General features: G+C 42.7%; 1 protein-coding gene across 5 annotated transcripts in view; it reads right to left on the bottom strand.

The window, feature by feature from the left end:
* SNX10 (sorting nexin 10) overlaps positions 1 to 23,986 on the bottom strand; it is a 74,148-nt gene that overhangs the window by 30,263 nt on the left and 19,899 nt on the right. For 3 of the 5 annotated variants that reach the window (XM_038557157.1, XM_038557161.1, XM_038557160.1), the window contains exon 2: positions 390 to 436. In XM_038557157.1, coding sequence (XP_038413085.1) covers positions 390 to 413 — 24 coding nt within the window. In that variant the 5' untranslated portion in view covers positions 414 to 436. Of the gene's footprint in view, positions 1 to 389; positions 437 to 22,052; positions 22,117 to 23,986 lie in introns of all 5 variants that reach the window. The other 2 variants (XM_038557158.1, XM_038557159.1) reach the window with 1 other exon arrangement.

The raw sequence follows: 23,986 nt of genomic DNA, 5'->3' as shown, positions 1-23,986 counted from the left end.
ACTCAAGGTGGGGAGATTCACATATGAGGCAACTGAGTAGAAATCCAAGAAAGCCAGAGGAAGGCTGTTCAAAGCAAAGGGTGGGAGTCAGAGCCTGGGAGAAATCTGAGTCATGGAACAAGATACTTTTATAAGCAGTGGGTGGGAGTGAGCTAAGAGCCAGCTCAGTCACTGGAACCAAGGAATGAGAGCCAAGAATGTGCCAATGCTGGGGAGTGGGGGGAGTGGGAGCAGGAGGGCAGGTGTTTTATTCTTTCGTTAGCCCTCCTCTGGGATGCCCTGGGAGTATCTTGACTCTCCACCACAGACTGATAGTTGATGAATGAAGAACTAACCTTCAGTGAATCAAAATGCATGGATTATTTATTTTCGAATTTGTGATGACATACCTCTTTCTGTTGTTCTGGAAACATCTTCAACACAGGACACAATCAATCTGAAAAATAAGATACCAATACTCAGTGATTTGGAAGTTCCGTACTGGAGCAGACATGCCTCTCATGGCCTCCCACCCAAATGCTCTAAGGAACCATCTCTCTGCATATCCACAGTCTCTGAACAATGAACCTCTGCTCTGTCCGACCTCCTGTCCACTGCTGCCCAGACCAAGGTGAACAGCAGTCTGCACTAGGGATTGGGAGTTTGCAACATGGCAAGTCCAGGGCAGTTAGATGATGACAAGCACTCACACTGGAAGGCCACGCAGACTCTGGTTGGATTTGGAGCCCTGGTGAGTCAGAGGCTGGAGGTGGGGAAGCAGAGTGGCCACGAGGGGCCAGCAGGGGACACTGATTGGCAGTGAGATGGAGAGAATGGAAATGCCCAGAAAGATCCACCACTGAGAACAGTTCTGATCCCTTTCCCAGCAACTAGACCTTCAAGAAATAAGTCATTCCTGTGATAGCTAAACTACTCCAGAGTTCAGACAAGAAATGATGCAGCACCAAGAAGGATGAAGGTCAGCACCTTGATTCCAGTCAGTACAACCAAACCGAAGGTTGATTCCAGGCCCTGAATGTCCCTGGGGTTGTCTACTGCATGTTAAACCCCTTACATAAGCCCACTGGAATTGATGCCTGGTCCCTGTTAAAGAAAATTAAAATCCCCTGACTATATCCATGCATATGTATTCTTACAACTGAAAGGTGGCTATGACTGCATGGTCACTATTTGTCTTTATTTTGTGACACTCTTTACCAACCATAAATATTTCCCGAGTCTACCAACATCCTTGGCACTATAGGAATATGAAGAAGTAAGAACACTAGCCTCAGCCTCCAGACCTGCATGATGCTGCTGATCAGATGCCTCATGGCAGGCAGGGGGGAAGGACGTCTTACAGGAAGAGTGGACTGTAGGGAGAGGCTGGCAGATTTCCAAGGGGAAGACAGCTCCTGTCACCTGAAGGGCACAGGAGAACCCACAGAGAATGCAGGAATATCAGCATTCATGGAAGTAAGAGGGATTTCCAAGGAAACAGAGGTGGCAGTGGTGTCCACAAGGATGGAGAAAAGCGTGATGGATAGACAAGAGATGGTGGACAGGCCAGTTCCATTGAGGGAAAGGGACAATGGAGGGTGGGTTTGGTTGAATTGTTGCTACCAAAAAGATATATCCATGTCCTAACCTCTAGAACCTATTTGATAAAAGGGTCTTTGCAGACATAAATAAGACTCTCACATTTCATCATCCTGAAATACCAGTGTGGGCCCTGAATGCAATGGCAAACGTCCTTATGAAAGAAGAGGAGAAAAATCTACACACAGGGGAGAAGGCCACATGAAGATGGAAGCAGAGATTGTTGAGTTGCAGACACAAGCCAAGGACACCTGGTCACCAGAGGCAAGGAAAAATCCCCTAGATTTTCCTCTAGCCTCCAGAGGGAACACCATCCTGCCAACACCTTGATTTCAGGCATCTGGCCTCCAGGACGATTAAAGAATAAATTTGTCTTGTTTTAAGCCACTGTTAAGTGGTAATTTCTTTTGGCAGCCACTGGAAACTAATACAGAAAGGGTCTGCGGGGATCAGATAGGAGAGCAAGGCCAGGGTCACAGCTGTGGAAGCGATGAGAATGCGTTCATTTGTGCAGCACGCAACGAATACGGCGCTCCTAGTACGGGCCACGTGCTGGCTGGGAATGGGCATGCAGTGGAGTATGGCCTACACCCGGAGCTCCTAAAGAGGACCTCGGAACTATAATGCAGAAGCAACAGGAAAGGAAAGGACAGCTGTTGCAAGAATGGAGAGACAATATGGGGGTGGGGGAACTGGGAAGGCTTTACTGAGAATGTGGCCCTTGAGCTGAAGCCCAAAGGTTGGGGTGACTTAGCCAGGAATGTAAAGAGAAAAATATATTCTAAGCAGAGGGACTGGCATGCGCAGAGGGGCAGAGGCTGGAGGGAGGAGTAGCTTGAGAGACGGGCTCTTAAAGGGATTCCTGTATTGGATAAACCTTAGACCGAGGGCCGCCTCCGTCTCAGGACTGGTCATGATTCCCTACCCAGGCTGCCCTGCTCCACACAGCTGAGCCGCTGCCTTCACCCCTTCCAAGTCCCCCTGCAAACCCCCACTCCTCCCCATGATTCTGCTCAGAAATCACTCCCCCTCTCCTGCCCCAGCTCGGCCCCTCACCCGGTTTCTGCCATCCTCAACTTCACTCACACCATAATACTTGTATATTCGGTCTCCCCAACAGATTCAATTTCTCCAACACAGCATATCTGTGTTTTCCTGGATAATTAAACTTCACAACCATCCTGGGAGGGAGATGTGAGCATCCTCACTTTATGGGTAAGAAAACAGACGGATCAGGTGGCCCAAGCTAGTGAGACAACTCCAGTCCACTTTCAACTCTGCAAGTCAGTCTCCTTCCCCATGCTGTTCTTTCCATTGCCTGAGGCTACATCCATGACTATGTCTTATGAGCCAATGGGTCCAAGTCTGGATCTTAAGCCTCCTTAAAGAGTTGGAGCTTTTCCCACCCAGGCGGAAAGACTCAGCAATCTCAGCAGGGTGCTGGCCACCCCAAGATGTTACAAACCAAGTAGCACAGAAGTAGGAAACAGAACATTTAAACCAGTTCCAAAACATCACTGAGAACCACACAGTCAACCTTTAACATTTTTTTTCAAATATACTATTTATTCATGAGAGACACAGAGAGAGAGAGAGAGAGAGAGAGAGAGGCAGACACACAGGCAGAGGGAGAAGCCTACTTCCCACCAGGAGCCTGATGCGGGACTCGATCCTGGACCCCAGGATCACATCCGAGCTGAAGACAGAACGCTCAACCGCTTGAGCCACCCAGGCGTCCCAACCTTTAACATTGTAATCCACAGGGAGAAAGGTTGTTTACTCTACAGACTTCCACAATGTTCGAATTTTTGTAGTTAACACAAATTCATTTTATACTTTTTGAAGTAACAACTGTTTAAAGTAAATTAAACACCAGAACTCTATCAGGAACAGGGACTCTAACATAAATTATGGAAGCTTTTTATTTCACGTAAAATAAACAGCAGATTCAAATTATAGAGATGCTACCTTTATAACAGAAAATGTTATCTGGTACTAGACCTTGCCATGGCATTTCCTAATAGAGGGAAGGAAATTAAATGATTGTACATTAGTATGGTTTCAGATAAGAGGTCAGTTGTCTATAATTAAGCAAACCAAAGATGCTAATCAGAAACCGTCCTCTGAAAAACCAATGCCCTCCTGATGGGTTGTAGTATTAGATTTGTTTAGATTTCCAAATTCCCCAAACTAGCCCATGTGTCTGTCATTATGCTGTTCACAGAGAACTCTTGCCTGCCCAGAATATTTTCATTCCAACAATTATGGAACTCTACTTCCAGGTGACCATCAACAAGGCTGTCTTTGGAGCACATTGTCTCCCCACCACCAATAGGGAACCACAGCACACCTAGATACTCACTTACTGAGACCCATTATCCTTCCTACTTACCTTCCTAGAAAGAATTATTATTAAATCTCGGGGTGCCTGGGTGGCTCAGTTGGTTGTGCAACCAACTTGACTTTAGCTCAGGTCATGATCTCAGGATCGTGGCATTGAGCCCTGCATCAGGCATCACGCTGAACACAGAGTCTGTTTATCCCTCTCCCTCTGCTCCTCCACCCTGAATTCATGCTCCATCCCCTCCCCCTCTCTCTAATAAATAAAGAAGTAAAATCTTAAAAAATAAAAAATCTTTAAAAAAAAGATTAAAAAAAAATTTAAAAAAAAAAAAAAAGAATTACTAAATGTCACCACCATTCCAAACAACAGGGATGACTTCTCAAACCTGTTGTTCAGGTTAGAATTGAGTACAGGGAGATGGCAGATACATGGGTTGTCCCCCTACTGGGAAACATGACGGCCATGGAGAGTCATCTGAGAGACTCATGATGTATCTTCACAACTCTATCACTGCCTTGAGAGTATGGTTTGCCAAGCGGGAAACTTCAGGAGAAAACTGCCTTCGTTTTCCATCTTGGAATATTTCTTCTATAAAATACAAAATGTCTGTGAAACAAAGAGTTCTGTAGAGCAGGGCTTGGCAGTTTTTTTCTGTAAAGGGCCTAGATAGTATATATTTGAGGGTTTGCAGGTCAAATAGTCTCTGTTGCAAACTCTTCAATTCTACAATTTGCAGTGAGAAAGCACACAGATGCTAAGTAATTGAATGCACATGGCTATGTTCCAGCAAAACTTTATCTACAAAAACAGTCGGCAATAGTTCACAGAGCCTTCCTGTGGAGCAATCATGTGGTGTGTTTTCAATTCTATACCTTAATAAAGCTCTCTCTTAGATCAATAGGAAAAAAAATGTCACAATGTTAAACTTGGTCTATATGCCTATAAGGCAATCTCCTCTCTGATAAGCAAACTCCTGACTGAGAGTCTATGGACTATATACGTGAATGAGAGGGGGATTACGTACTTTTACAAAGGTGAAATAAGGAATGAAAGTATGGCTTACATCATTCTCTAAAATGAAAATGGGGGTGGGGTGAGCTTTCAGGAGCGTAGTTTTGGGTTTCCTTTACCATCCTGTATCAAAGGCTGATTAACCCAACAAACTTGTTAATCATGAACTAGACTGGAATTTTCAAAGCCATAAGGATATCCTAAACAGAACAAAATTGGTTTTATTGAGGATCTACAGTTATTGACTCACTGTAACAATATACAATTTCATAGACCAAATGGATATATTTTTCCGGATTTCCCACAACAAAGCCTAGAGAAATCTCATGTGCTCCTAGAGGAACGTGCAGGAAGATTTTTAACTAACCTCACAGTGGGCAGAGCTTTTATATGGGGGCAGGAGTGTATTTTTATTAGGAAACAACTGCTACAGCTTTCTTGCCTATTTATTTATTTATTTATTTATTTATTTATTTACTATATTAGAAGGAGTAGTCAACCCTCTTCAACAAATACACTTAACCTCTTCTCCCTTCTGGAGATGTGGCCAGGTTCCAGGAGCTGGAGCTGGAGACAGGCCTGCAAGCTGGGTGTGGAGGAAGCAATAAGTAAAAAAGATACCACCGTTCCATTAGGTATTGCCATGTCTCACCATCTCACCTGGACACAGCTTCTTCTGATGCATTTTCACCCTAGTCTTAGAGTCTTCACAACAACACACTACCACTTTAATGTTGAAGAGAGTCCACCCTGGGACAGCAGTGCTTAAGGAAAAAAGCATCAGTCCCCATTTCCTTTCCTGTTACAATTCTGCCTCCAGACAGAGCTTTTTGTAAAAACGTCAGACAAAAGCCTTGGTACTGAAGGGATGTAAGGGTAGGAACCCTGCTGAGCACTGGGGGGGCCACATGAGGAGTTGGCTCAATAGCCTGGGCCAGTTTCAGAAGAGGCGGAAGGATGGCTGCTTTCAGGGCACCCAGGAACTATGCTGTTGTGGGCTTCTAAAAAGCTTATTGCCCACCCTTCCAGAGGAGAACCTCGGTCCACCTATGCGCAGTCTGGTACCTATGGCCCCTGCAGTGTGCACAGAGGAGGGAGTGGTGTTCTGTGTACACCTGGCTGGCCAGCTCCCTGCCTTGCAGGGGAAAGGTTCGCCATGCCAGGGGATTTATGCTGTGACCACTGTGCTGCCTTGGGAAATGCCCTAGGGTGCTGAAGGCCCCAAGGAGTTCTCTAGGACCCCCTGGCATTACAGTTAGGAAATACCCCTCCACCCTCATAAACACGTAAGAATAGAAAAAATTGGGGCAGCCCAGGTGGCTCAGTGGTTTAGTACTGCCTTCAGCCCAGGATGTTGATCCTGGGGACCCGGGACCGAGTCCCATGTCGGGCTCCCTGAATGGAGCCTGCTTCTCCCTCTGCCTGTGTCTCTGCCTCTCTCTCTCTCTCAATCTCTCTCTGTGTGTCTCTCATGAATGAATAAATAAAACCTTTAAAATTTTTTTTATTTTTTTATTTTTTTAAAAGAAAAAATTTTGAGAAAACAGTGATAGATATGACCATATAAAAATTTCAACCTGCTGTATACTCACAAGGAATATAAAGACAAATGTTATATAATAATAATATTTATAATACATATGCCAAAGGATTAATATTTCCTAATATATGAAAAGCTCTTATAAATCCATACCAAAGAATATTTCTGTAGAAAAATAAGCAAACATTATCAATAATTCACAAAACAAAAACAACAAAGGTCACCTCAACAAAAAACAAACAACATGATTAAAAACTGGGCAAAGGACTTGAATAGACATTTCCCCAAAGATGATATACAAAATAGCCAAAAAGCATATGAAAAGATAGTATCACCAATCATTAGGGAAATGCAAATCAAAACCACAATGAGATATCACCTCACATCCATTAAGAAGACTACTATAAAAAAAAAAAAAAAAAAAAACAGAAAACAAGTATTGGCAAGAATATAGAGAAATTGGAACCTTTGTGCCGATGGGAATGTAAAATGGTGTTGCTTCTATTAAAAAAAAAAACAGTACGGAAGTTACTTTAAAAATTAAAAATAGGAGCATCTGGGACATCTGGGTGGCTCAGTGGTTGAGCATCTGCCTTTGGCTCAGGGTATGATCCTGGAGTCTCAGGATCGAGTCCCACATCAGGCTCGGGATCCCTCCCACATCGGGCCTGCTTCTCCTTCTGCCTATGTCTCTGCCTCTCTCTGTGTGTCATCTCTCATGAATAAATAAATAAAATCTTTTAAAAAAAAATAGGGGCATCTGACTGGCTCAGTTGGAAGAACACGAGACTCTTGATCTCAGAGTCATGAGTTTGAACCCCATAATGGGGGCAGTGATTACTTAAATAAATAAATAAATAAACCAACCAACAAACTTTTAAAAACTAAAATTAGTACTATTATATAGCCCAGCAATTCTACTTCCAAGTATATCTCCAAAAGAACTGAAAGCAGGATCTCAAAGAGATATTTGTGCACCTGTGTTCATAGAGGCATTATTCCTAAAGCCAAGAAGGGTAACCAACTCAAGTGTCCATGGACAAATGCATCAGCAAGATGTGGTATGGTACGTACACACAATTGAATACTACTCAGGTTTTAAAGGGAAGGAAATTCTGACACATTCTACAACATGGATGAACCCTGAGGACATTAATCTAAATGAAATGATCAGTCACGTACACAAAAACCAGGTACTTTATGATTCTATTTACTTGAGGTTTCTAAACCACCCAAATTCATAGATACAGAAAGTAGAAGGGTGGTTGCCAGCCGCTGAGGGGAAGGGGAAATGGAGAACTCTTGTTTAATGGGTACAGAGTTTCAGTTTGGCCAGAGAAACGGATGAAGGAAGCGGATCTGGAAATGTTACACACCAATGTGAATATACCTACAGCTGAACTGTACACTTAACATGGGCAGGATGGTAAATTTTGTATGTTCTTACCACAATTAAACGTTTTGGGAAAAAGGTCAATGATCTATTTAAAATGTTTAACCTTGCTATAAACCAAAATGCAAATAAAAAGTAAAATACCATATTTGTGTCTATTATATTAGAATTTTTAAATGATAATATCCCCACTGGCAAAGATCCTGCAAAATGGACCAATCGCTGCTGGTAGGAATATGAGCTATTTCAATATTCCTTAAAGATGATGTGGCCATATGTTTCAAAAGAATTTTTAAATTGCTCATGTTCTTTGACTAAATTATTCCACATCTGGGAACTCAACCTCAAAAACCAATCTGATATGTGCAAAAAAAAAAAAAAAAAAAAAAATTCTGTCTGAAAAAATGTTTGCAATGCAATGTTTTTTAAAAATATATCAAAAAATGGAAACCTAAATGTCCATCAGTAGATTAGGAAAAAAATGAATTATGGTAGAGCTGCCTAACAGACCAGCTTGTACCACTACAAATTATGTTAGAGAAGAATATTAAATGATAGGGACTGTTCAAGAAGTATTGTCAAATGATTTTTTTAAGTATGTTTCTATTTCCTTTTTTTTTAAAGATTTTACTTATTTATTCATGAGAAACACACAGAGAGAGGGGGGGGAGAGAGAGAGAGAGAGAGAGAGAGAGAGCAAGGCAGAGACACAGGCAAAGGGAGAAGCAGGCTCCATGCAGGGAGCCTGACGTGGGACTCGATCCCAGGGCCCCAGGATCACGCCCTGGGCTGAAGGTGGCGCTAAACCACTGAGCCACACGGGCTGCCCCAATGTTTCTATTTCTTTACTTATTTATTTGAGAACCAGAGCTTACACATGAAAAGTTAACAGTTGTCATTTCTGAACGGTAGGATTCTAATCCACTTTTTTCTGTTATTTTTCCAAAAGTTTACAATGCCTTACTTTTAAGTCTGAAAAAATACTTTTTTAAAGTACTTTTAAAATAACACAAAAAATAATACATTTTTTAAAAGTAAAACTTTATGTGCTCAGTTACTTTTATATTCCCCTTTCCAAGGAAACAAACAACTACATTAATTTCACTGGGTTTTACTTCCTTCTATGATGTTCATCAATTTTTCTATATAAATGAAAAATTACCTTCATCTCATAAAGATATGCCATCAGTGAGGTTGTTTTAGATTCACAGTTTAACTCCATACCAATGTTTCTCATACCTGTTCTCAGTACCACCACCTTATGTCCTTCATGCTGCATTGGGCAGGTCTGGGGGTAGGACCATGGTCTCCCCAAAATCTTCTCTGGGGGGAAAGTGTCAGCCAAGCTCCTGCTGCAGGAGCAGCTCTACAGGGGCAGCCCTGCTCTGTATCATGGTGGAGGTGGGGCAGGAGCACCCCATACCTAGATACAGGCAACAGCATCAATGATAAGCATCAGACTCCAGTGAAGCCAGTCCATAGGTTAGTCAGGTGCCTGAGGCACCACCTGGCACCAAAAGAAGGAGTGGGCACCCACTCCTTCCCATATTTGGCCCAGGAAACACAGGGAGCCTTGCCAGTTCCCTGGGAAAGGATGAAAGAGAAAGGGAGGGTAATGACGTCACAGCTAGAGTTCTGAACACAACAGAAGCCATGGTGAAGATCAAAGTTCTCATGAGATATGAAAGAAGCTGGCCACCAGAAGAGCTGAATTACAGTGCAGGCTTCAGCTGCTGACATCCACAGAGCTGCAGCGCCCAGGGTGCCCAGTGACTTAATGCTCCAGCATCTCCTGGATTCCCCTTGCACCCTTTACTTAAGGTAGTTTGAGGTAGATCCCAACTTGGGCAATCAAAAGAGCTCATCCAAATCAGCTATATTCTCCGTGAAAGAGCATGGCTGCTCCACTTTAGTCCAGTTTATGGGTTTGGTACAGCTTGTGCAGAACCACTATAGTTCTTCCCAAGCCCACCAAGTTCTTCCTCACTCCGATCTTAGAACTTAAAAAAGACAAACTAAGGGGTGCCTGGGTGCGTCAGTCAGTTAAGCGTCCAACTCTTGATCTCAGGGTCATGAGTCCAAGCCCCACATTGTGCCCCACGCTGGGTATAGAGCCTACTTTTAAAAAAATATGGAAAAACAAGCCGAAATCTGAAGTTCAAAGTTAGAAGCACAAATAAACTTACCCTTTAAGTTTTCCACAATTTATCACAAAAGAAAAAAGTTAAAGAGGATAAGGCATTTCTTTTTAAGGTTTGTTAGCAGCCAAAAAATACTGGTTCATAGTACCAAAAAAAACAATGAAACCACTAACTTGCTAATCTCGACAACACAGGGGTTCCATTAATGGTCATGAAGATGATGCTAGGCCAAATTTGGGGTTTGAAATCCAGGGAGAAGAAAAAATACATCTATTTTTTTTTAAGATTTTATTTATTTATTCATGAGAGACAGAGAAGAGAGAGAGACAGAGACAGAGACAGGCAAAGGGAGATGCAGGCTCCATGCAGGGAGCCTGACGTGGGACTCAATCCCGGGTCTCCAAGATCATACCCCGGGCTGAAGGCAGCGCTAAACCACTGAGCCACCCGAGCTGCCCAAAATACATCTAATTTTAACCTCACAACTATTTTGGTGTATTTAGGAAAAGTACTACCTTAGATTTAACCACTCTGGACATATAGGCATGGATGTTGTGGGCCTGACCTTTACCTCCCATTATATACACACCAAGGACAGCCACCTGGGGGATAACGGGGTGGGGGGAGGTGGGGAAGGGACAAAAAATAAAATAAAAACCATGACCAGAAGAAACAGAATTAAAAAGATGCCATAAAAAGCAGATGTAGGAGAGAGAAGTTGACACTAGAGCAGACACACAGGTAATACTACATTCTAACTTGTGACATCTTCTCTCCCCCAAAACAACCCCCCCTCCAAGATCAAACTCAAGAATATTTTTCACATTTCCCAAATGGTACCCTTCCTTTTATATGCTACTAATGTTCTCCTAACTAGTAATGTGCCTGGGCTACTCCTTTTCCTCTTCTAAAGTTACAGTTAAGGGCTTATCTTCTAAAAAAAGCAGATAAGTCTTGAGGTTAGGGGAAGGGGTATTAGTAATTTAAATATTAGTGTGAATTCGTCCAATCAGATTGCACTCCTATTAGCCAGAAGCTATCTACAGCTATTCACTCCCCTCCCCTACCCCATCACCACACAGTTTGGATTAGGATGGAAGAGGGGAAACCATTGGTACTTAGCGGTGTGGAGTTCTTTGGAGGTTGATGTATCCCCTCAGTGCCCTGCCACAGAATCATGAAAGACCTGAGAACACAGCCCCCTGAAGAACAGCAGAAAATGCCCTGCTCTTCTTTCCTGCCAATAATTGGGAGGTCATTTTTTCAACTTACTCTAGCCCTTCACCTGGTAAGGGGGCTTTGCACAGGTATGATCACAACTTCTCATCAACATACTGCCTGAAAAACAGCATTGAAAAGATAAAATACCTATGATTAAATTAACAAAAGAAGTACAAAGTGTATACTCTGAAAATTACCAAAGATCATTGAAAGAAATTAAAGAATATCTAAGGGGCAGCCCTGGTGGCCCAGCGGTTTGGCACCACCTTCAGCCTGGGGTATGATCCTGGGGTCCCGGGATCGAGTCCCACGTCAGGCTCCCTGCACTGAGCCTGCTTATCCCTCTGCCTGTGTCTCTGCCTCTCTCTCTCTCTCTCTCTCTCTCTCTGTGTGTGTCTCTCATGAATAAATAAAATAAAAAGTAAAGAATATCTAAATAAATGAAAAAACACCATACTCATGAACTGGAAGACTTAATTAACATTGTTAGGGCAGCAATTCTGCTCAAAATGATCTACAGATGCAATGCAATCTTTATCAGAATCTCAGCTGACTTCTTTGTACAAACTGACAAGCTGATTCTAAAACCCTAATTGCAAGGGACCTAAATTAGTCAAAACAACCCTGAAAAAGAAGAACATAGTAAGCTAAGACTCCCACTTCCTGATTTCAAGACTTACTACAAAGCAGCAGTACTTAAGACAGTGTGCAACTGGCACGAGGATAAACAAATAGATTAAAAGAATAGAATTAACAGTCCAGAAATAAATCCATACCTTTATGGTCAACTGATTTTCAAGAGGGTGCCAAAATAATTCAACGAGGGGGAAAAAACAACAGTCTTTTCAACAAATGGTGCTGGGTCAAGTGAATAGCCAAAAGCAAAAGAATAAAGCTAGAAGTCTACTTACTTTATACCATCTATAGAAATTAACTTGAAATGGATCAAAGACCTAAAGGTAAAAGCAAAAACTATGAAACTCTTAGAAGAAAACACAGAGGTAAATCTTCATGGCCTGAGATTTAGCAAAGAATTCTCAGATATACCAATGCATAAGCAACAAAAGGATAAAACAGGTAAGTTAGACTTTGTGAAAATTAAAACTTTCTGTGCTTCAAAGCATACCATCAAGAAAGTGAAAAGACAATGCATGGAATGGGAGAAAATATCTGCAAATCATGTATCTGATAAGGGACTTATGGCTAGAATACATAAAGAGCTTGTTCAATTCAATAATAAAAAAAAACCTTAAGGACCTAATGTATAACATGATGACAAGAGTTGATAACACTATATTATATAATTGAAATTTTCTAAAAGAGTAAAGCTTAAATATCCTTGCCAAAAAAAAAAAGAAGGTAAAAAGTGAGGTGATGGATGTGTTAAGTAACTTGAGAAGAGAATCCTTCCACAATGGATGTGTATTATCAAATCTTCACATCATACATTTTAAATTTCTTACAATTTTGTCTGTCAATTATACCTCAATAAAACTAGAAAAATAATAAAATATATATTACACATTACATATATAAATACAGTAATAAAAAGATCACTGATAATAAAGATAACAGATAACTCATTTCTTTTTATTTTATTTTATTTTATTTTATTTTATTTTATTTTATTTTATTTTAAGGATTTTATTTGTTCATGAGAGACACAGACAGAGAGGCAGAGACACAGGCAAAGGGAGAAGCAGGCTCCATGCCAGGAGCCTGAGTTGGGACTTGATCCCAGGTCTCCAGGATCACGCCCTGGGCTGAAGGCAGCACTAAACCGCTGAGCCAACCAGGCTGCCCAATAATTCATTTCCAAAACAGGCAAAGGATCCTCAACGGACATTCCTCCAAGGAAAATAGAAAAATGGCCAATGAGCACATGAAAAGATGTTCAATATCATTAGTCATCAGAGGAAAGCAAATCAAAACCACAATGAGACCCCACTTCACTCCCACGAGGCTGGCTAGAATCAAAAAGTCCAATAATAAATTTGGGCAAGGAAACAGAGAAATTGGAACTCTCAAACACTGTGGGTGGATTTATAAAGTGGTACGGCCATCTCAGAAAACAATCCAGCAGTTTCTCAAACCACTCTACACAGACTCATCATTTGACCCAGCAATTCTCCTAAATTATACCCAAAAGAAATGAAAATGTATGTCCATAGAGAAACTAGTATATAAATATCAGCATTATTCATAGCCAAAAGGTGGAAATAACCCAAATGTTCAACAACGGATGAATGGATAAACTGTGGTACATCCATATAATGGAAAGTTATTTGACAATAAAAAGGAATGAAGTATTGATACAACTTGGATGAACCTTGAAAACATCAAGTTAGAAAGATCCACAAAATTTCACATATTACACATTCCATTCATATGAAAGTCCAAAATTGCGAACTCTTTTATTAAAACAGAAAATAGATTACTAAGTAGGTTGCTTAAGATTACTGGGTGGGGTGGTGGGTGGAGAGTAGAGGGGTGGAGTTTAGGGGTTCAGGGAAGTGACAGCTAAAGGGCAATGAAATGAGATGATAAAAACTTTCTAAAATTGGCTGTGGTGACAGTTGTATATATCCGCCAATATACTAAAACCAGTGAATAGTACACTTAATTGGGTAAGTTGTACAGTATGTAGATATTTCAATAAAGCTGTCTTTTTTTTTTTTTAAGTGTTACCTGAAACTCTGAGCTTGACTCATTTTATTCATGGCCCCAGCATCCCTCATCCTGCAAACCACAATGTCTGCCAAGCTGAAGGCCCTCCAGGCATCATCCACCTCTAGGGTTCTCTCATCCCTGTCCCTACTTGGCTCTGACCCCAGCCTTGCTCTGCCATCCCCTCTTGCAACCCTTCCTCCCACTGTCCTTTGGGAACACTCCTCCTAGAGCCAACAAGTGCCCCACATTTGCACCTATCTCAACAGCTCTACCTCGGCGGGGCCCTGGCTTCTCCACTCTCCCCTTCCCTTGTGACCCTTACAATCAAAGCTGCTCATGTCCTCAGCACTCCCACTTCTAAGGACCAAGAGAAAACCAAATTCCCCTGGTCACTACAGTCTCCAGACAATAACCTACCAACAAGTACCTGGAACCTAAGAATGTGACCAACTCCCTCCTCCTCACTTCCTGGAGTGACTTCCTTCTCTCCAGTGTCCTGTTTCTCCTTTCTACATTTTTAAGAACCTCTGTATTCTTTCCCACTTTTTCCTGATTTCTCCAAGGAGGACCTCATTCATGAGTCATGACCTAACATCTCCTGGCCTTGCCTTAGGCTATTCGTTCTTGTACCCTAACCTCTTACCAACAAGTGCTTACCATGTAACCAGACCCAGACCAGGAACTGCTTTTTTAAATGCAAAATTAAAGTCTCCTCTGATTACCACACAGCCCACCCTTCCTTTTCTCACTTCCTCATTCTTATCCAATTTGTTCTTCCACTTGAATGAAAAACCTCCAGAACTTTGTTCCTTCCCTTCCTAGACTTCCCTCCCAACTTCACTGCTCTGAACCTTTCAAATACTCTCCGTCCAGCATTCCTCATTTCCACAGACACACTTCTATTTATCAACCTCCAAAAATGGACCAACTTAAGCTGTCACCTCCATTTTTTCTTCTCTCCCATCTACCACTGAAGAAAAATCCCATCGTTCTGTGATTGGTTCCATTACTAGGTTATAAATTCCAACTTCGGTGAAGTTCTCCAGGGAGGAGTCTTCCACTCATGCCAGTATCTTGGGACCTTCAGCCTCCTACCTCCTACCTCCTCCCAGTCTGCCACCCCTCTGTCATCTGATAACTCTTATGTCCTACTTCATCAAAACAGTAAGACAACCAGGTATACATTCTTCATCTTATTCTCTGCTCCCTTGAAATCTACCCATATATTCACCCAGTTCCCTCAGTCTCAAAGAAAAGGATCATATTCTCCCCTGTCTTCATGATCTTATTTCTCCTCCCTCCTCTAAGAAATTGGTTCAATTGCCCCTCACCCTTACTAACTCCAACTGCTTCCTTCCCCAACAAACAAGTGCAACTTTTTCTCATCTCAGTGTAGATGGGCAATCCTGGTTAGTTCATTCAACCTAGTAAGGACCAGGCCCTGCTGCAGACATCAGAGATAAGGCAATGAACAAGACAGCAGGTCCCTGGTCTTACTGACCTCATAATGGGAAGACAGAAAGCAAACATGTGAGCAAATAAATGGACAAGGTAATGAGCGAGCTTAATGAAGAAAACAACAGAATGATGTAATAAAGGTCGACTATGGGTATTTGGTGGGGACTACTTCACATTCAGGTGATCAGGGAAGGCTTCTCTGAGAAAGTGATATTTGAACTGAAATCTGAAAGGCAAGAGGGAGCCAGACACAAGGCAGTCCTGTGAAAGTACACTCCACGGAGGCTCACAACGGGGCAATAGGCTTTCTTCTCCCTACTTCTGCACTGACACCCCCAGGGCTGTCCTTGAATATGTAGTGAATAGTATGTTCCTGGTGGGAGACATGAGTAGTTTCCTTGGTGAGGCACACACGTGGCTTCTCAGCGGAAGCCACAGACTTACTGTCACCTTCCACTTTAAGTAGGACAATTCTCCAAGGAGCCATGAGCAGCCCTCTCTTCTCCCACTCTACCCTCATTCTGTTTTGGCTACCACTCCCCTATCACACACGCAATGGAGTCCAGAATCAGAACTGCCTTTGAGGGGACAGCCTGGCCACCTCCTAGTAGACATTTCCATCCAGACATCTGGTAGGCACCTCTCACTTACTCTGTCCAATCCAGGCTGGCTGTCACAGGATACCTTTCCCTGTGCACTTCTGTGGCCTAGCCCATTTAATGATTTTAATGATAATAGTGTCACCATCCACACAGTGCCTCAAATGGGAATCCCAGAAACTGTCTTTGATTCCTTCCCTTCCCTTACTTTCCAAATCCAATTGGTCAGTAAGCCCTACCAAGCGTCTCTCTGAAATGCTGCCTTAGTCTAGTCCCCTCTCTTGGCCTCCAGTATCACTGGACTAATTCAGGATCTTGTCATTTCTTTCCTGAATTCTAGCTGGAATAATGTAGATTCTCAGCACCCAACACACTTTGCAGATACTCAGTAAATGATTTTCAAATAAACAAAAGAAGGAGCATGAATGAATGAATGAAATGACTGCATGAACAAATGAGTGGGAAAAATCAATGAATAGATAAAAGAATAAATGCATTCTATGTGCAAAGAGGACTAAGGAATACACAGTTTAATGGAGGAGATGGAACCAAGCAAGCACAGGGTATCAGGTGATAGAGTGTTGGGGGTGGTTGTGGCAGGGGGAGGTGGGGATGAAAACTAACACTTGTTCAGTTGTCAAGTACTAAACCAGGCTTTTCACACACACATGACTCACCCAGCAACTATATGATATACTGTGCTTCTGATGGGGAAAATGACATTCAAAGGAGTTAAATAACCATCTAAGGTCATCCAACTCATACACGGGTGGGTTCAGATTCAAACCCAGGTCTGCAGGCCCCAAATCCTATCGTGATTAATGGTCATAGACTTACAGGACAGGCTGGACCTCAAAAGATGATGATAATAATAATAATAATAGCCAACACACAGAGAGTGCTTCTGACACAGTCACCATTCTAAGAACTTTGCCTATATCCTCAAAAAAATCCTATGAGGGGCACCAACATGGCTCAGTTGGTTAAGCATCTGTTCAGCTCATGATCCTGGAGTCCTGGAATCGAGCCCCATGTCCATCCAGGCTCCTTGCTCACAGGGAGTCTGCTTCTCCCTCTCCCTCTGCCCCTCCCCTGGCTCCTGCTCTCTCTCTCTCTCACTCACTCCCTCTCTCTTAAATAAATAAAATCTTTAAAAAAAAATCCTGAGGTAGGCATGAATGTGATCCCCATTTTACAGTTAAGGAAACAGAGACACCAAGAAGTTAACAAGTAATTTGTCAAAGGTCGTAAAGCTACCAAGTGACAGAACTGGGATCTGAACCCAGGCAGTCTGGCTCCAGTGTCCGTGTTGTTAGTCCCTTTAACCTCTGTCACGCTGCCTTCATGATGGGGGTAAGATGGCAAAGGGTGGTTCCAGGTAGAGGGAACACACAATTACAGGCAGTGAGGCCTGAAGATGAGAACAGGAAGTGGTCCACTGTGGCTGGGATTGAGGGGGTGGTAGAAAGTAAGGTCCCAGAGAAGAGATGGGGCCAGACACGCAGCTTCCTGTTACCTGGTCCAGGGCCACTGGCCGGTCTCATTTGGTAGGTAAAGTGCCTCCATCTTTCACAAGATAGTGAACAGTTAGAGGAGCATGTTCACTCTGTTTTCTTAACCAACATATTTAGTTCTTTTGAATTTGAAGGTGGAAAAGCTAAAAGGCAAAGGAATCGCTGATTCATTCAAGGTCTTACTGTGAACTAGATGGTATAACCTCCCCCACAGTCCATGGAGTTAAGTATCAGCACCCTAGGGCAGCCCCGGGGGCTCAGTGGTTTAGGTGGCTCAGTGGTTTAGCGTTGCCTTCAGCCCAGGGGGAGCCTGCTTCTCCCTCTGCCTGTGTCTCTGCCTCTCTCTCTGTGTGCATCTCTCATGAATAAATAAATAAAATCTTTTAAAAAAAATGTATCAGCACCCTACCCCACTGGTACTTATTTGTGATACAGTATTAGTCCAAAAAGATTACATGTGTTTTTTCACTTGACGGGATGAGCACTGGGTGCTATTCTGCATGTTGGCAAATTGAACACCAATAAAAAATAAATTTATTATAAAAAAGGATTACATGTGTTTTTTAAAATTTTATTTTATTTTATTTTATTTTATTTTATTTATTTATTTTTTTTTTTTTTTGCCAGGAGAAGAACGGAGGGGCAGAAGGAGAGAATCTGAAGCAGGCTCCACCCCCCAGCACCAGTCGAATGTGGTGCTCATCTCAGGACGGAGATCATGACCCAAGCCAAAATTAAGAGTCAACACTTAAGTGACTGAGCCACCCAGGTGCCCAGAAATCTCTGATTTTGTTTCACAGTACTTCGAATCTGAGCCAATAAATTGCCATCCTGACGCCCCGCTGCTGTGAGGTTATACACAAGTCTATCTTAGGAAAACTTTTGTAGAAACAAATTAAAAGGCAGACCCCAAAACTAACCACTTGCTCTAACACTGTTTTGGGAAGGAAAAGGAGAAGAGGCCTCACGAATTGTCTAAGCAACCCCTTGGGTCATTCTGATTCAGATTCCTAATCTCATCACTGGAAAAGATCACCTTGGAATCTGTAAGTGCTTCTTTCGTTCCTTTCTACCTGAGACTCTAGGAGGCCAAACAATAATCACTTCAGCTCCAAGGCCTCCCAACTTGTAAGAATCCAACAGGGTAAAAAAAAAAAAAAAAAAAAGAATCCAACAGGGTCATTCCTCACGGTCAAGGGGAGACCTAAGGATGAAGTGAAAGAACCCAAAGAAATGTCCTCTGACCTCTGAAAGTAAATACTCTAGAGGGTTCGTCAGGCCCCCTGGGAAAGAGGCAGGATCAGATCACCCACTGCCCTCTCCCATGGTGGGGGCCAGGCAGGGAGGAGATGGGAGATAAAGCGGAGGCACAGTGACGTGAGCAATGCGTCTGACAGAAATAACCCCTGCCCTAAGCCTCATCAGAGCCCCATGTTAAAACCTGGTAAATTATAAGTAAAAAATTAAAGTGACTTGTTCAGGCCCGTAGCATAAGCTGTGGGGGAACCCAGGAGTAGAGAAAGCGAGGTCGCTAGGGCGCCCAGGGACCTGCTGGCCTGGCTCACTCCTGGTACGTGAATCATTTCCTGCCCCAGCATAACCCGGACAGGCGGTCACCATGGGATCCGGGACGTCATGGGTCTCCGGTACCCCTAGAAAGGGGCCTGGGCCCAGGCACTCTGCCTAGGAAAGGGCTCTGGGACAAGGCCTCACCGAACTGCCCAAATTAAAGCCAGAGGGAGTGTTTTTGAAACCACACTAATCTTGTGATCTTGTCAGCTATTTAAAGTCCAAAGATTAACAAAATACCAGGAGAGCAAACAAATGTAGGTGGTTGGGGAGTGGGAAAGAAAACCCAGACTGGCTCTGCTCCAGGAGTAGACCTGGCAGATTCAAGTTCTCTGAGAATACCCGGATGGAAACAAAAGTCAAGGTTTAACCATTGCTAAATTGTTACCTTCGTAAATTTGCAAAGGGTGAGCTAGCTGGGAGAATCATCATGCCCAATAACTAGCTCTGTCTCGTGGCTCTGGGCTGGGTACTGCTCTGCTTGCCTCGTCGGCACGGAAGACATGACTCTGTGTGAGTTAGAGCAGTGTGCACCCTCGACCCTGACCTGAACACAGGGTTACCGGCTCCAAAGTCTAGGGCTCGGGGCCCCTGGATGGCTCAGTGGGCTGAGCATCTGCTTTTGGCTTGGGTCCTGGGATCGAGTCCCGCATCAGGCTCCTAGCAGGGAGTCTGCTTCCCCCTCTGCCTGTGTCTCTGCTTCTCTCTGTGTGTCTCCCATGAAAGGATAAATAGGGCACCTAGATCGCTTAGTGGCTGAGTGTCGGCCTTCAGCTCGAGTTGTGATCCCAGGGTCCTGGGATGGAGTCCCGCATCGGTCTCCCGACAGGGAGCCTCTTTTCCCTCTGCCTGTGTCTCTACCCCTCTCTCTGTGTCTGTCATGAATAGATGAATAAAATCTTAAAAAAAAAAAAAAAAAAAAAGCAAAGTCTAGGGCTCATACTTCCTTCAACCCAGCACCCCCACTTCTAAGAAGGGATCCCTGAGAAAGACGAGCACCCAGGTGCAAAGCCACATCCGTGAGGCTGCTCACCTGCAGCCGTGTTTCTAACTGGAGACTGAGACACCCTGCATGCCCATTAGTGAAGGAACGATTAAATAAAGTAAGAAACATTCATAGAATACCTCACAGTTGTTCAAAGAAGGTGGGGGGCGGAACCTGTAAAGGCTGAGATGTGGGATCAGCCATGATGCACAGGGTGAGAACAACAGATTGCAGAACAATATGTAGTGTGACTCCACTGCTTAAGTGTGTCGAAAAGAAAACCAAAGGCCCAAAATGGAGTCACTTCCGTTAGACCACATCACCAAACCAGGCCTTACTACCTAACCTAAATGCAGTTTAAACACCTCCACCCCCACGCCAGAAATGTAGTCTTAACGGGTCAGTCAGAAATTTTTTGGTCAGCACCAATAAAATAATCCATCACATGGGCCCTCTTCATCCCACTCCCCTGCTTCTTGTCTAAAATAAAGGTAATCTGCACCTACTCTTCCCAAGGGGAAAAAAATGGCCTTGCCTGAAGCAATTCTTTGTTTTTTGCTAATAACTTTTCTCCCCCATCCTCCTTCCTATAAAAACCTTCCATTTTGTACAGTTCCTCAGACCATCTCTCTACTTGGTGGGTGGGATGCTGACCAGTTGAGTATTGTTTTTTTTTTTAACAACATACATGTGTATACTCTTATATGCACTGAAGAAAATTCCAGAGCATATATTGCCAAAGTGAATGCAACTGGGGTGTATTGCAGGGGGACCACTTCCTTTTTTCTACTTTATATACTCCTGGATTGTCAACAACTCTTACTTTTTAAAATACAGTACTTTGGTGATTTGAAAATACAGATAAAATAAAGGTGTAAATGCATATAGCATATGTAAATACATAAAACAAACTGGGGCCCCCAGGCATCTTTATTTCTCCTTTGCTCAATCAGATAAAACCAATTACTAGGAAAGTAAACAAAGCCTGGAGAAGAGACCACTCCACTTCCTCCCTCCCTCCCTCCCTCCCAGAGTTTGATATTTCTCCCTCCCATAGCTGACACACCAGGCTGTACTTGTATTTGGTTCTGATCCGTCAACAACACTTTTTTGAAGCAGGATTTGCATTAGCAGTAAAACAAAACAGGAACTGTGGAGCAAATCCAGCCAGTTAGGAAGCCAGGTCAGCCAGGCCCAAGCAGGCTCCATCAAAGTCTGGGACGGTATCAGGCACTGAGGGCCAGTGGCTTTATTGGCCAAAGGTCTCATTGATATGTCCTTCCAACTCCATCCATATTGTCTATATCTATTTCTGAATATATTATTTATCTCTAATTCATCTTTCCCTTGCTTCCAAATGGATGGGAAGCAGTTCCCAAAGAGCTTTAAGGCAGCAAACAATAGTTAACCTTAAGACAGTAAAGCTATTAGTTAACATAGGAATTGTCATACAGATATGGTAAGAATGAGGAAGAAGTAAAAATGTTATTTTCAGTATAAACTCCTAATACTTATAAGCATATGTAATTTTTGGTTGATATACATTAGTGCTCCTTAAGATCCGTACTATAAAACCAAGGTTAATAACAATCAGGAAAATAATCCAGAAGAACATCACTACAATATCCACTTCCACTGACTCAGTGAATAAATCTAAATTCAACAAGCTTCCCCATGCTCTTCAGAGGCCACTGACATGTTTAATTAGTCTTTTTCATGACCATATAAGTCTAATTAATCTTCTGACATATATCTACCGTGTTGGCACAGTGGGTCGATGATTTTCAGTAAGTAGCTCAAAAGGCAGCATGGAAGCATTTAGAGCTCAGATTTGGAGCCATTCACATCCAGGTTCAAATCCCAATTATGCCACTCATGGCTGTGAGAACCTGGGCAAGTACCTAACTTCTCTGGTCCCCATTTTCTTGCAGAGGGTGGGGAGGGGAGAAGGGGAAGAAGGATTCTTCATAGTGCTTGTTTCATAGGGTGAGGATTAAGTCAGGTAATATAATGTACTTAAAGCACTTACCAAGTGTACAATAAAAATTAAGCGTGACCACGGGCTGAATCCTTGATACCTTTTTCTTCAAAATCTAAGAACAATAAAGGATGTAAAAACTCATTATTTCAGTAAAAAGCTGGACTATATACATACACACGTATATGTCCCAGAGCAGAGAGAGAAAAGCAAAACTTGCCATTCTCAAAGCACACACACAGGGACCACTACACCTTTAGCTCTAAGAAATATCTGTGCAAAACTACAAACACTGCAGCAAAAATCACTGGGCAAATAGAATATGCTATTGGTATAGAAAATACACATTAGCCTAGCTATTCACGATTGACTATCAAGAGAAATAGAAACGTAGGTGATGTGATCTAACAATATTGTGCCTTAAAATCCTAGTACATTACAATGACCTCCAAGGCAGCCCCATTCTGAATGTGTTTTCACACCACCTTGGCTCTGTATGAGCTTTTCCCAGGTTTTAGGCACCAAGAACACTTGGCCTAGTTGAAGACCATCAATAAACCTCCCTTTAGGCCTCCATTTTCCATCCTCAGGTATTTAGTAGCTCTCGCTAACCAGAATAAATTTAAGCAGGTATTTTTTCCAAGTTTCCAAATGAATAGAAAACACCACATTGATAAATATTGCTACTGTTTATGAGTGTCAGCTATGCGCTGGTATTGTGTGGAGTATATTATGTGCACTGCCTCATTTCATTCCCACAACCACCCATATAGATGAAGACACTAAGGCTTAAAGAGGTGAAGTAGTTTGCTCAAGGTCATCACAAGGTCACCAATTTGTCCAAGGGCAATGCTGGAATTCAAACCCACCTGTCTAGTTAACCTCTATTCACTTTTCTGATCTGGGTTCCAATCACACCAACCCAGAGCAGCTTCCCTAACTCCCTCCAGCAAAGTCAAATCCCCCTAGGTACACTTCCCTTGCACTATTGTCTTCCTCTGTAGTTCTGATCACAGTGACATTTTTATCCCTATCTGCGTCAATATTGATTTAATGTCCGTCTCCACATCAAATTGTAAGCTTGAGGATAGCACAGCTCCTCACTGTGCTTGTTTACTTAAAATCCCTGACCTCTTACCATAGTACCAGGCACATAATGGGTTCTCCATACACATTTACACTGATTGCATGAATAAATGGGGAAAACCAGTACTCAGAAATCAGCCAGCCACTTGGGTACTGTACCAAGCACAGGCAGCCCAGTGGACATCCATCCACAACACCATCTGCCCATTCTGAGAACCAAGATAACAATAAGACAGAAGTGGAAAAGGATCTCAAGCATAAAACCTCCCAATGGTGAGACACACCACCATCTCCCCATTTGAAAGAGGGCAGTACAAGAGCTGGACTCTTCATCAACCCTCATTAATCATCATTAATACATCATTAACAATAAATCATGTTTCTGATTCATTCTGGTGGATTATTTTCCCTACATATGGCTTATTTCTGTTTTGATTCTTTTAACTAAACAATTTTTATTATGATTTTATTTTTAAGTAATCTCTACACCCAGGGTAGGGCTTGAACTCACAAGCCCAAGATCAAGAGTCACACGCTTCACGGTCTGAGCCAGCCAGGCGCCTCCCCCGCCCCCACCACCACCTTTTGATTATTTTTCCTACTATTTTAATCTGCTTTCCAGTCCCTTCCTTATCTGTTTTCTCAAAACACTTGAAGCAGAATCACATGGTGTTCACAGGCTATTTTCTTAACACTCAGCTACGAAAGTGAAAGCAACTGGAAATAAAGGAAGTTATATTCACAACAAAAAATAGTTATTAAATCTCGGCACTTCTTCGCAAGTCACTGTCACAAGGAAAATCCCAAGGGTTTCAGAGCAAAATTTTTTTGTCTTTATTTAAGTAGGCTCCACGCCCAACATGGGGCCCAAACTTACAACCCCGAGATCAAGAGTCGCA

The sequence above is a fragment of the Canis lupus genome, chromosome 14 (assembly GCF_011100685.1).
Source record: "Canis lupus familiaris isolate Mischka breed German Shepherd chromosome 14, alternate assembly UU_Cfam_GSD_1.0, whole genome shotgun sequence".
NCBI classification, from domain to species: Eukaryota; Metazoa; Chordata; class Mammalia; order Carnivora; family Canidae; genus Canis; species Canis lupus.
Note: the sequence above shows the minus strand (reverse complement) of the source record. Positions and strands in the feature narration are given on the sequence as shown.